The sequence below is a fragment of the Zeugodacus cucurbitae genome, chromosome X (assembly GCF_028554725.1).
Source record: "Zeugodacus cucurbitae isolate PBARC_wt_2022May chromosome X, idZeuCucr1.2, whole genome shotgun sequence".
Taxonomy (NCBI): Eukaryota; Metazoa; Arthropoda; class Insecta; order Diptera; family Tephritidae; genus Zeugodacus; species Zeugodacus cucurbitae.
The window spans coordinates 8,328,019-8,340,538 of record NC_071672.1 but is presented as its reverse complement, the minus strand read 5'-3'; the positions used below and the strand labels follow the sequence as shown (position 1 = coordinate 8,340,538).

At 38.4% G+C, this 12,520-nt stretch overlaps 1 protein-coding gene across 2 annotated transcripts; it reads right to left on the bottom strand.

Moving 5' to 3' along the window:
- Nucleotides 1-5,812: 5,812 nt before the first annotated feature.
- LOC128923102 (uncharacterized) lies at nt 5,813-11,904 on the bottom strand. 2 transcript variants are annotated; one of them, XM_054235558.1, is made up of 3 exons: nt 10,879-11,904; nt 9,339-10,494; nt 5,813-9,237 (listed from the first exon to the last, which is right to left on the bottom strand). In XM_054235558.1, the coding sequence occupies exon 3, from the start codon at nt 8,245-8,247 to the stop codon at nt 6,793-6,795; it is 1,455 nt and encodes a 484-aa protein (XP_054091533.1). In that variant the 5' UTR covers nt 8,248-9,237; nt 9,339-10,494; nt 10,879-11,904; the 3' UTR covers nt 5,813-6,792. The 2 variants fall into 2 exon arrangements, with proteins under 2 accessions (XP_054091533.1, XP_054091534.1); XM_054235559.1 differs by having other exon boundaries at nt 5,814-9,237.
- Nucleotides 11,905-12,520: the final 616 nt, after the last annotated feature.

Sequence of the window (12,520 nt, the reverse complement as noted above, 5' to 3'; positions counted from 1 at the left end):
ACTATTTTTTATTCATTTATATAATATTTTTTATACTATATAAATTTTTATAATGATATTTTCAATATTTGAAAATTAAGTACACGACATATAAACAATGCAAAGGTTAGCTCAGGTGGTGGAGTACGGTGTGCTTCGTTTCGTATTTGTGGTTGGCCGTGGGGAAATAGAGGGCGCAATTGATTCCACACAAAGTAATCCAAAAAAAGAAGATCAAATATTCTTATAATAATTATAATTTTATTAAATTAATTGGAATTACACTTACCACGTCTGGATCGGTTGAGATGTCGCAAAGGAAGCGAGAAGTAAGAAGAAGCAAAAGCAAGAGCGCAACTTCAAATATTTAGTTGCGTTCGAATTAGACTTCGAAAAAGCTTCGAAGTAGTGATCTCTCTTCCGACACAGACGTGGCAATGAAATTAGGCGGGGGCGGCGTCAGCATTCCGCCCGCCTTGCAGTATTACTGCAAATGCAGTTTACAATTAATTAATTATTACTTAAAACTAACATGCGACTGGCTCGTGTACTTTCTCTGGCAAGCGGTGCATTTCTTGCAAATGGGGTGGCCGACGAGACGAATCGAGTCTGGTTCGGTCCGGGAAATGCCGCTGAGACAAATGGAGTCTTAGACGGTCATTGCCATGCCACCAAACTGCATAGAAATTACCACATTCCGAGGTCGGTGAGACGACTCGAGTCTAACTCGATCCTGGGTAGATGGTAAATGCCAGAGGCGTAGGTAGCCTGTACATTTTATAGGGCCGATATTATACGACGCCGGATATTACATATCCCAGCGTCGTATTTTGGGCGACGAGTTGTCCCACTGTCGCTGGTTGTAGCCCTGGCAGTATGAGCCGGGAGTAGATGTCCGCTCCCAAAATTACTTCGACTGGCGCTGACTTGTAGAAGTCATTGTCTGCGAGCCTTAGGTTCTGGAAGTGTTGAAGGGTTTGGTCTTCCAGAGACCTTACTGGCGTCGGTGGTAATTGGTAACGCTGTATTTGGGCAGTTACGGAGATTTCTGACTGTCCACAATGGTTGTCCCGAAATAAAAGATCGCACACTCGGCTGTCTCCACGGGTTTGTGTGCGGAGTCGCAATCGTGAAATCGTGGAGGCGAGAATGATAGTGGATGGACTGACCGGGTTAATCATGGCACGCACTGTGATGAACCTGGTTGCAGTGCGTATCTTGATTAAGGCGGTCGGTGAAAGAGCTAATTTTTGCTGCCAAGGTATGTTGCGTGCCTATCCTTGATGATACGACGTGCGTCTGCTTGACGTCGAGCACCTCGTCCACACCTTTTCTCTGGACGGGGTGGCCGGCGGGACGCATTGCGTTCCGCTGGGTCCGGGTAATGTCGCTGAGACGAATCGAGTCTCAGTCGATCGTTACCATGCCGCCAATCCGAATAGAAGTTACCAGCACGCCGAAGTCGGCGAGACGAATCGAGTCTGGCTCGATCCTGAGCGTGTGGTATGCGGGAGAGGCATCGTCTAGTTCTTCAGCATCTGAACTAATGCCATGGAGCATTATATGGTGAGGGCTGCCGCAATGTTTACAGCGTATTACGCTGTCGCACTCATCCTTTGAGTGGTTCGAGGCAAGGCAGTTGCTGCAATAGCGGTGTATTAAGGCTGTCCTCAGCCTATTTTCTGGGGACATCTGGCGAAATTTTGGGCACCAGCGAAGAAGGTGATTGTCTATACATAACGGGCAATTGATGGTCGTCATTTTGATAATTTCTTGAATGAAAAGAAAATTATTAAGGTGTGAATGTATAGAATAAGTTAACATTGATTGGGTAAAAAGACTTTTCTTGTGATAGGCCTACAAATTAAGCCGCGTTGAGTTTTGATGTCCACAACTCGAACTCGTTGGTCCATTCCTGGATATATTTTGGTGTTCCTGCCCATTTTCCATTCATTTGGAGGTACATTTTTATCACGAACTACCACTAGGTCGTTTACTTGGACGTTCTGTTGGGAATGTTTATATTTCTTTCGTTTCTGTTTCAGTGCAATATGACGAGATGCTCCAAAAGTACTTTCTGCTGGAACAACTTTGAATGGGAGTGAAACAATGTAACGCGCTTCGCTGTTTCTAATGGTTGTTTTTGAATATAACCTGTCACAATATTGTTCTTCTACAGTGAGAAATGGTTTTTTAGGTATTTCTTCTAGTTCACGGAATTTGGAAAGCTGATTATCTAAAGATACCTCGTTGAAATATGTGACGTAAGTCGGTTTATTCTTCGTTTCTTCGGAGTGAACAGAACCTGTTAAAATCCAGCCAAACACTGTACGTTCGTTAATGAGGGAACCGAAGATCTTTGATTTTACCCCGTTTAATATGATTTTCGGGTAGATATCCCCTCCGATCAACAAGTCAACCTTTTGACTCGTATGGAAATTATTATCCGCTAAGGGGATATTGGGTAACCTTTTAACAATTGAAGGGTTGATTGATCTGGAAGGAAGCAGTCCAGTCAGTTTTGGTAGTACCAACGCTTCCGCTTCTAATTTTAAACCTTTGTTACGGGGCGAGCCAATCGTGATTGGGCATACCGTTTGAACTCGTCCCGACACGGTATTATTCAATCCCGAAACTCGTGCGCTGACCTTCCTGCTTGTCAGATTTAAGCGTTTTTGCAGACTGCTGGTAATGAAGGTTCCTTCAGATCCCGAATCGATCAGGGCTCTGACAGTGAAGGTGTTCTCGTTGTGACATATAGTCACCATAGCTGTACCTAAGAGCATGCTTCGACTTGTCGGCACATTTGATACATTGGCCTTAATGGAGGCCATATGAGATTTAGTGGAAATCTCAGTAGGGTCTGTGCTAGCGGGTGACTGAGCTATTTCCTCACTCTGATCCCGGTGAATCATAGTGTGATGTCTCTGTTTGCATTTGGCACAGTTGAACATGCTTTTACAATCTTTGACTTCATGTGTGTCCGATAAACAGTTTAGGCAGACGTGAAGTTTTCTGACCGCATTTAACCTTGCGTTAGGCTGCATCTCTATAAATCTTTGACAGGTTTTCAAAATGTGCGATTGAGATAAGCAAAGTTTACATTTAAGACTGTTTGTCTTGACGTGATGGGAATTTATGGGTTTGGACCCTGTCCTTGATTGCAAGGTTGGTGTCCGACCTTCACCATCAGCCGACTTAACCTTGGGTTGAGTAATGGACTCGCCTTTGAGGTTTGATACTCTCTCTAGCGTTTTAAACCGTTTGGTTAGAAATTTGTCTAACTCAACCCATTTTGGGATCTCTGAATCCGAATCCAGAGATTGTTCCCAAAGCGACAGTGTATAGTCAGGCAATCGGATAGAACACAATTACGTAAATAAGGCATCCCAGCTATCTATATTGATGGCATGTATTTGTAAAGCTGAAATGCAGCTATTTATCTCCCGCTGTAAATTTCTGAGTTCGGCCTCAGATTCAGTTGAAATGTGCGGAAGCTTGAATAATAAATTTAATTGTGTATTGACAAGAACTCGCTTGTTTTCATGTCTACACAACAAATTATTCCAAGCCAATGCGAATCCATCATTCGTCAGAGGCGCTTTCGAAACGATAGCTTTCGCCTCACCTCGGGTTTTTTGATTAAGGTGGAATAATTTTTCGACTGGGGATAACCTCGAGTTGTTCCCATAAATCGCGGCAAATAGATCCCTAAATGAGGGCCATTGCAATACATCACCATGAAATATTTCTGTATCACATGGCGGTAAGTTGAGGGAATACCTCACGGGTTCTGCCGTTTTTTGCAACCGTTCAGGTTGAATTATTGTAGAATTTGAACTTGGGCTTTGGTTGAACCCCGTGAGGTTGTGCATGTGTTCGCCCATCAAGGCCGCACAACACACATATGCGTGGTAACTGTTGGTATATTTAAGTTTTATGTCCTCAATTGTTTTTGTATCGGAAGAATCCACCTTTGGCAAACACAACTTGTATTCCGACTTTACCTCTGTCCACAGATATTTCAGTTCGGCTTGTTGTACTTCAAGAGAGTAGGCACTTTGGTTGTTTGCAGTTGGAGCAAAAGACTCCTCAAACTCCAGTATAGCGTCAGCAGCTCTGATAAAGGCCTTGATGGATTCCATTGTATTTGACAATTGAACCGAAACTGCAAATATGTTGCGCAAAATAGTTTCTAAAACTTTAAAATTTGATTTAAACTTGAAAAAAATTGCAAATATGTTGCAATAAGTTTAAGAGTTACAGCACCAATCACGGAAAACTGCAAACTGAATTAACGCGTTGTTTAATTGTGAAGCGTACAAATCTTTCGAAATAAAAAATTATAAATTTAATAAAAGCCAAGTTCAAGTTTCGTGAAAATTTATTTTTCAAAGTGCTTGCTGGGTAATCGTACCAATGCACTTGCACGTCTAGTCTTCCAATAGATACACGAACAAAAATTGATATGTGCTAAGTCGTTGATATCAATGAGTTGCGCTCAAATTTGTTTGGAAAGTGCTTGCTGGGTAATCGTCCCAATACACTTGCACGCCTAGTGTTCGTATAAATACACAAACAAAGATTGATGTGTGTTTAGTCACTCTTTATTTAAAGCAAATTACAAATAAAATTCACAAGTACTTATTTTAATTCTATCACTTGCAGTTTGGCTTATGGGGTTATCTCTGCACTAATGCAATGTCCCTTTTGTTGCTGTCCTTTGGCTCTGCCTGCCTTTGCTGCTCTGCCTTTGCTGCCGGCCTTCTGTGATGGCTGCTGCGCTGCTTTGCCTTTGATTGCGTCGCTCACTTCAATGCTGTTTGGGCTATGTGCTTTTTGTTCTTTTTTTGTTTTACTTTTCACTTATCATATTGCTATTCGAACTATTCGAACAATATGAAAAGGCAGATTTGAACGACTAGACTCAATTTAACTACGCAAAAGGACCGAGAGAGATTTGTAACGAGAGCGTTACTGCAGCTACTGTATTGCTGCTTGCCTTTATTGCTATTCGAGCAATATATGGAAAGGCAGAGTTGAGCGACTAGACTCAAATTAGCAATACGAAAACCGAGAGAGATTTGTTGACGCTCCAGACGTTGTTTGTGCGTCCAAGAAAATTAAATGTCGAATAACAGATATTGTTAGAATATATAAAGTGACTTAAATGACGAGTGCAAGGCGAGGTGTATTTATTGTTGTACTTAAACGAAGTACAATACAACCAGCAGTGTGCGAGTTTTTGTTGGTAGAGCGCCAAAAATAAGTTTCGGTCTCTACTTCACACCGCACAATTAGTTTTGTATATACATTAATTATGTACAAATTTACTAATTTATTGCCTTATAGCTTGCAGAGCACAAGTCCAAAATATGTTTGGCTGTAACCTTGCGTGTTACTAATTCAGGCTAATCAACGCACTTTTCACTTCAAAAAATTCAACTTGTTACCTGTTATCCGGCTCGAAGGACCAATGTTAGCTCGGGTGGTGGATAACGGTGTGCTTCGTTTCGTATTTGTGGTTGGCCGTGGGGAAATAGAGGGCGCAATTGATTCCACACAAAGTAATCCAAAAAAAGAAGATCAAATATTCTTATAATAATTACTAGCTGACCCGGCAAACGTTGTTTTGCCATATAAATAATTTCCTAGTAATTTCTAGTGTAGACAAAAAATAGCTTACTTATTGTAAGTATGTATGTATGTTAGAATGTGTATATTGTATGTATGTAAGAATGTGGTATATGCGTGAAATAAGCATGGAGCGCTGTGAACGATGAGGGAATATAAAAATAACAAAAGGCAAACATTATTTTTAAGGTATTATAATTTATTCCTTAAAATTATATATCATTAATTAAACAATTACGACAATAACACTATTAAACAATATCAATCTCTTAATGCTATAGCGTGAACAATATTTTTTGTTAGTCCATCCTTAGCTAACACAAACAAACTGGATGGTTTACCCACTCGCGAGCATGCCACGTATAATTGTCCGTGTGAAAAACAGGGTGTTCTCAAATCTAATCCACAAACAGACATCGTTTGACCTTGGGATTTGTTGATAGTCATTGCAAATGCCAATCTAATCGGAAACTGAAGACGTTTGAATTGAATTGGCACATCTGTAGGTATAATAGGAATCCGTGGTATGAGTATATTTTCACCTCTGAACTTGCCATTTAAAATCCTGGCTTCGATCACGTTTTTCATTAATTTTTGAATGACTAATCGCGTACCGTTGCACAGCCGGGGCGGGTTCAAATTACGAAGCAAGATAATTGGAGATCCAACCTTTAATTGTAAATTATGTGGTGGCATGCCTGGCAAATCCAGTGAGTTCAAAAACTCTGTGGGAAAATTTACTGCTTCGCTGTCGTCGCAAACTGTATCAATAGATTTATATGATACCAAGTTCCCTGGCAACAACATTTGTATCTTCAGATTTAAATTGTCAACGTCTACATTTTTTGCCGCTAAAATCGCTCTTTCTGCAAGCCACTCATGATTTATGTACTGTGTGTGTACGTCGGGAAATATTTGTTCAATGAGAGTATCTTGCGAATCAGCGATTGTGCAGAAATCGGTCGGTAATTTTACGTATCCAGTTTCATCTATAGCAACTTTTCCATCACCGATATCTAAAAGCTGTTTTGAAAATGTTTCAGCGGATGGATCTTGAAGCATTTGAACGCGCATATTTATTTTTAGCTGTAATTTTTCAACATTACGCCACAATGGAGATGATTTTAAGCAAGCGTTGATCTCATCAGCGTATGTTGAACGTGGAATGACTGGAAGTGTTTATCTGAAATCACCTGAAAGGACCAACAGAGTTCCGCCAAATAGTTTGTCACTGTTTTTAATATCTTTCAATGTCCTGTTCAACGCCTCAAGTGAATGTTTGTGTGCCATAGTACATTCATCCCAAATAATAATTTTACACCGTTTCAGCACAGTGGCCATGGACGATTGTTTCTTAATGTTGCATACTGCGTCAGGGTTATTCTGAATATTTAGTGGCAGCTTAAATACTGAATGAGCTGTTCTACCTCCATCCAATAAAGTTGCTGCAATGCCCGATGATGCAACGGCCAATGCGATGCCATTATTTGATCGTATTTCAGCAAGAATTAGCGAAATAACGAATGTTTTGCCAGTTCCACCCGGTGCATCCAAAAAGAAGAACTCAACTTGTCCAGCTGAAACTGCGAGCATAATGCGATCATAAATGGTTCTTTGTTCCTCATTCATTAGTGGGACATTGCGGGCAACAATCGCTGCCATTTCTACAGTACTGTACTGCAGTTCACGATTCATTTCAGTATTCATTAAATCAGATGCAGTTCGATTTGGCGAATTCATACCGAAATTACTAAGTGGTAAGTTGGCAATGACAATGCAAAGATCCTCAATAGCAATCAATGCTTCATTGTACATTTCGTCGCTGAATGTTATGGTTAGATCGTGGCACCGTATACGATGTTGATGCAATATATCATCAGTCATTGAATCTTTGTGATTTTCCCATAATATCTGTGCTCGGGCTGGGAAACATGTAGTCAACACTATAGCGAATAGTAGAAGAATTTGTATTGCTGTACAGTTCAATGCAGCTTCAGCAAGCATGCATTCCCACTGGTTGTCGTCTTCCAGCAAGCCGAGTGCAAGGCATGCATCTTTATACGTTGGATATTGTTGCCCATTCACTTTACGTATATCTTGAAATGATAATGGGCCAGTAACATTAACCAACAACAGTCGAAGATAAAAGCACTCCGTGTGTCTTGGATTGACTGTAAATAATCGCCCCAAGGCGTTTGATTTAAATAAATTGAGACATGCAGCAACTGGTGAGCCTTGCTTGCGGGGCATCCATGTTTTTGTTTGAGTCCATGTGAAATAGCGTGGTACTTGTGAATAGAGTAATGTTCGTGCAAAGGCACCAAAATCATCCGCACGATTACACAATTCAAAAAATGCAGTGAGTGTAGTTTTAGGTGGATTTATTGCACGATCAATCGCTGTCTCGTTCGTGAAAAATACACGCTGACCGTTTTCAAGATGGATGGCTAACTGAACAACTGCTGGATCCCGTTCATGAATTGGAAAACCAAAGATACGCCAAGCAGCTTCATTGGAGCTGATGTACCGACCAATTTTGTAGAGCGTTATTTCATCGTTTTTATTCACTGGAGGAGCATTCACATTAGTATTTTCCAACTCTAAACACAGCCATATCACTGCCTTTATGGACATACTTGCAAATGTATTTGATGCTCTTCACAGAACTGCAGAACTCAACATTAATATGAGCATTATATGTCTTGCTCAGCAGAGGCGAATATGGCACCACCCAACGATTGTCAATATCAATGTCTGTGTTGATGATATTTTTAATAAATGATTGTCCGCCATTTTCAGGATTTCTTCGACGATATATTGGGTATCCGTCGACATTTGTGACCGTATCATTGGTAAAATCTTTAGGGAAATTTTTAGTACATTTTCCATCAGCCATGCAAGGCGATGAACTATTAAGAGTACCACATGGACCATGAATCATGTTTGTTGTAACAATATCAAACAGCAGTTGGTCAGTGGATGGATCTGGAATTTCCGCAGAAATGATGCTATCGATTTCTTCAGGACGGATTTTGTCGATGAACCAAACCAAAATGTGTGCATGAGGTAATCCTCGCTTTTGCCACTCAACCGAATACATCCAGCAACGTGTGGGACCAAATACATGTGATTTAGTAATGAAACTTATTAAAGACTTCAACTTTTGTCTGAACACACGTGCTGTAATGTCATGGCGATGTATTGCATTTTGGCCAGGCAGTAGCAAAGATGTAATCTCTGGCCATTTTGGATTACATGTGAACGTGATAAATAAACATGGTCGTCCATATTCGCGCACGAAAGTCAGAGCATCCTGTATATATTCTTGCATATGACGTGGACTGCCTACGTACGATGATGGTAAAATGACATGGTTACCGATTTCGGCGACGTCGGCGTTGTTGTTGATAGCGTCTCGCAAATGAATGTACTCTTCCGCGCGCAGCTTTTGTTGATTATATCGTAAGTATCGTAGTCGTTCGCTCTCAATCTTCGCGTACATGTCGACCATGAATTGTTGACAAAGCTCACGACATCGTAAAATGACGTTGTCCAGGCCACGTCTAATCATTAATCGGTACGCATAATAATCCTTTGAGCTAACGTTCTTGTTTGTTTCAGCTCCTGTAATATTTGTTCATAAAAAATAATTTAAATTTATTACGTTCAATAATTTAATTGTTTTGTTAAATGATTAATGATCAAATTAATAATCAATGAAGTACCTGATACGGTATCTCGTTGTTTTATGTTTATGCAATATCCGTCTTGTCCCTTCCAGAATATTAGCGGATATTGGAGAGCGTCATATGAACGATGTGTGTCAGCAATTAACTGAAGATTATTATTTCTTCAACCAATCACAATTTCTCGTGCAGCTGTACAATCGCCAACCATGATTCCAGCAACATCATCAACAACGGGTGCATTGAATCTACGAATATGCTCTCCAGCTGGTGTTTTATCAGGATTAATGACGATAGCGTGATTATCGCTTTGTAATTGGTGCATATGTGATTTGAATATTTTCAACAACTCGTTGTGCTCGTTCAAAAGAGCATCTAGCTCGCTGACGATGCGCCTGGCATAAAGTGAATCAAGGTTATTATAATCACAACGTGCATTCACGCGATTGGCAAGTGCGCTTCCGGAATCCTCGCCGCCCATAAAGTAGATTTGTAAGAATTTGTGTGGTTCGTTTGGCATTGGCAGCAGTAAGCCCATTTTATGATAAACTTGGCCTCTGATTTTGAATGTAGAATTGAATTGTTGACCATTTGCATTAGTATTTCGAACTATTTCTGTTGCTCCGAACGATGTCATTTGAAAGCATGAATTGAATCTTCGAATTGACTTCAGGAACACGTTAGAATCTGGATCCGTGCCGATAAGTAAGCCGTTCAATGGTTCAGGTGGTGTTTCAATTTCAGGTAGTTGCACTTTTCCTGACGCGCAACACATCCCAGCTGGCTCATTTTTGAATTTCAGAGCATGACAATGCGGACATTCCTTGTCCATAGCACCAATTACCACTTTTGAATGAGCATAATATTCAATATCGGGCTCATACTGGAATGCTAGACGCAGGAATGAATCAGATATAAATGCTCGATGTACCTGTTGTCGTTGTTGGTCATTTGTTCTTCGTCTATTGACTGTGAAACGGCGTGATTGTCGTTGTTCTAATCTTCTGACTTCATTGCGTTCAGCTCGTGTATCTTCTGGCTCTTCTTGATGCAATTGCGCCATTCTGACACGTGCATCAGTATTTTGTTGCTGGATTTGTTCTTCTGTTCTTTCGGATCTGCTATTTCGCAACTTTCGAGCTTTGCTTGTACTGCGGCTCAAATCAGCCCCTTTGCGTTTTCTTGGCATTGCTCACTGTACAAAACATACATAAATAGAATTAATTAAATTATTTAATGATGAAAAATGTTAAAAGTATAATTAGGGCCAGGATTTTTGCCGCAGTTTTGAAATGATTAGTTTTAATTTATGAAATTATAACAAAAATATAAGTTTTATGGAAAAAAATTTCAATCAAAAGTAAAAAATTAAATTTTATGAAAACATTGTCTCTTATACTTTTTTCATACAACCAATATTTCCATTGACATTTCAAAATAAAGATTCATAATGATTGATTTTTTGGAAACTGTGAAAATCTTAATTGTTCAATTACATTTTTTTAATAAAATTAAATTAAAATTACATTTTTATAAGATCAACAACATTTTCGATATAAATAAAAAAAAGTATACTTACAACACAAAATCCGTTGTTATTGAAAGCTCGTGTCACGTGTTGAGTACTTTTGAGGTTATAAAATCACTTGATTAAGTAATCGTGAAAAATACACTCAAAATTGATAATCTAATTATTATTATTGATAAAATAGGAATGATTAAAAGTTAATATGAGAGTTACACTGAGATAGCAAAATAATAATTGTCAACGTTACTACTACACTTGATGCATAAACAATAATGATGAGCGACAACTGTGTAGGGAGTGAGAAAGAAAGGGGACCGGCTTCGTTCTCATCCCTACTCCTTGCTGTTTACTGGGTCAGAAGTGACACCCGTAGACATCTGGCGGGGATAACTAATTAAATGACGATTGATCAGTTTTCGACCGGAGAGGAAAAATGATTAAATTACTAAAATGGCTATTAAAAAATAAGGGTTGATCGTAGAAGGGTGAAAATTGAGGATTGTATGTATTTTTGTATGTTGTATCATAAAAAAAGAGAAATTAAAAATTTTGTCTAAAAAATAAATATAAAAATTTAGGGGTGGACTACCCCTAACATTTAGGGGGATGAAAAATAGATGATGGCCGATTCTCATAGATACCGGATAAGCACAAAAAATTTCATCAAAATCGGTCAAGCCGTTTCGGAGGAGTATGGCAACGAAAACTGTGACACGAGAATTTTATATATTAGATAATTTTATTAAATTAATTGGAATTACACTTACCACGTCTGGATCGGTTGAGATGTCGCAAAGGAAGCGAGTAGTAAGAAGAAGCAAAAGCAAGAGCGCAACTTCAAATATTTAGTTGCGTTCGAATAAGACTTCGAAAAAGCTTCGAAGTAGTGATCTCTCTTCCGACACAGATGTGGCAGTGAAATTAGGCGGGGGCGGCGTCAACTCTATACATATATAATATAATTATTAATGTAAGGACGATGTTTCTTCTTGTATTTGTTAAACTTTCAAATAATATCATTTTTTATACATTTTACTTTATTTCATTGCATATAGTGTATATATCTTTTTTTAAGAGTATGTATATACGTTTTTCTTTTGATTTGAAATTAATAATTTCAAATCAATTATTTTTCATTTTATTTCATATATGCTATGAAAGTATTCGAGCGTAATAATATAAATATTTAACTTTATTGAATTTTATTCTTTACCCACATATAATTTATGTGAATAGAAGAACAAACCCCAAAAAAAGTTAAATTAAAAAAAAAAACGACTACATTATGTTAGGTATAGAAGAATAATCTCAATTAATAACATTTCATTATTAACAAAATTATTTCTATTTAAACCAACTGTAGCAAACCAGGAATAAATTTTTTTGCTCTCATTTATATATTACACTTAAATTCTTTTATATTTATATGAAAAAAATTTTCATATAAGTACTAAGTATGCAATTTCATACAAGTATTAAAATTTTCATACAAGTACTAATATCAAAGTTTCATACAACATATATGTTTTCTGCCACGTACACCTCACCAACCCGAAATCGTATGGAAAAAATCTTTTTAACCATATAAAAGTTTTAAATTCATATATACACAAGTAATTTATATCATTTTCTACGAGCATTATACTTATAAGAAATATTACAACATCAAAAATAGCTTAACACTTATTTTTTT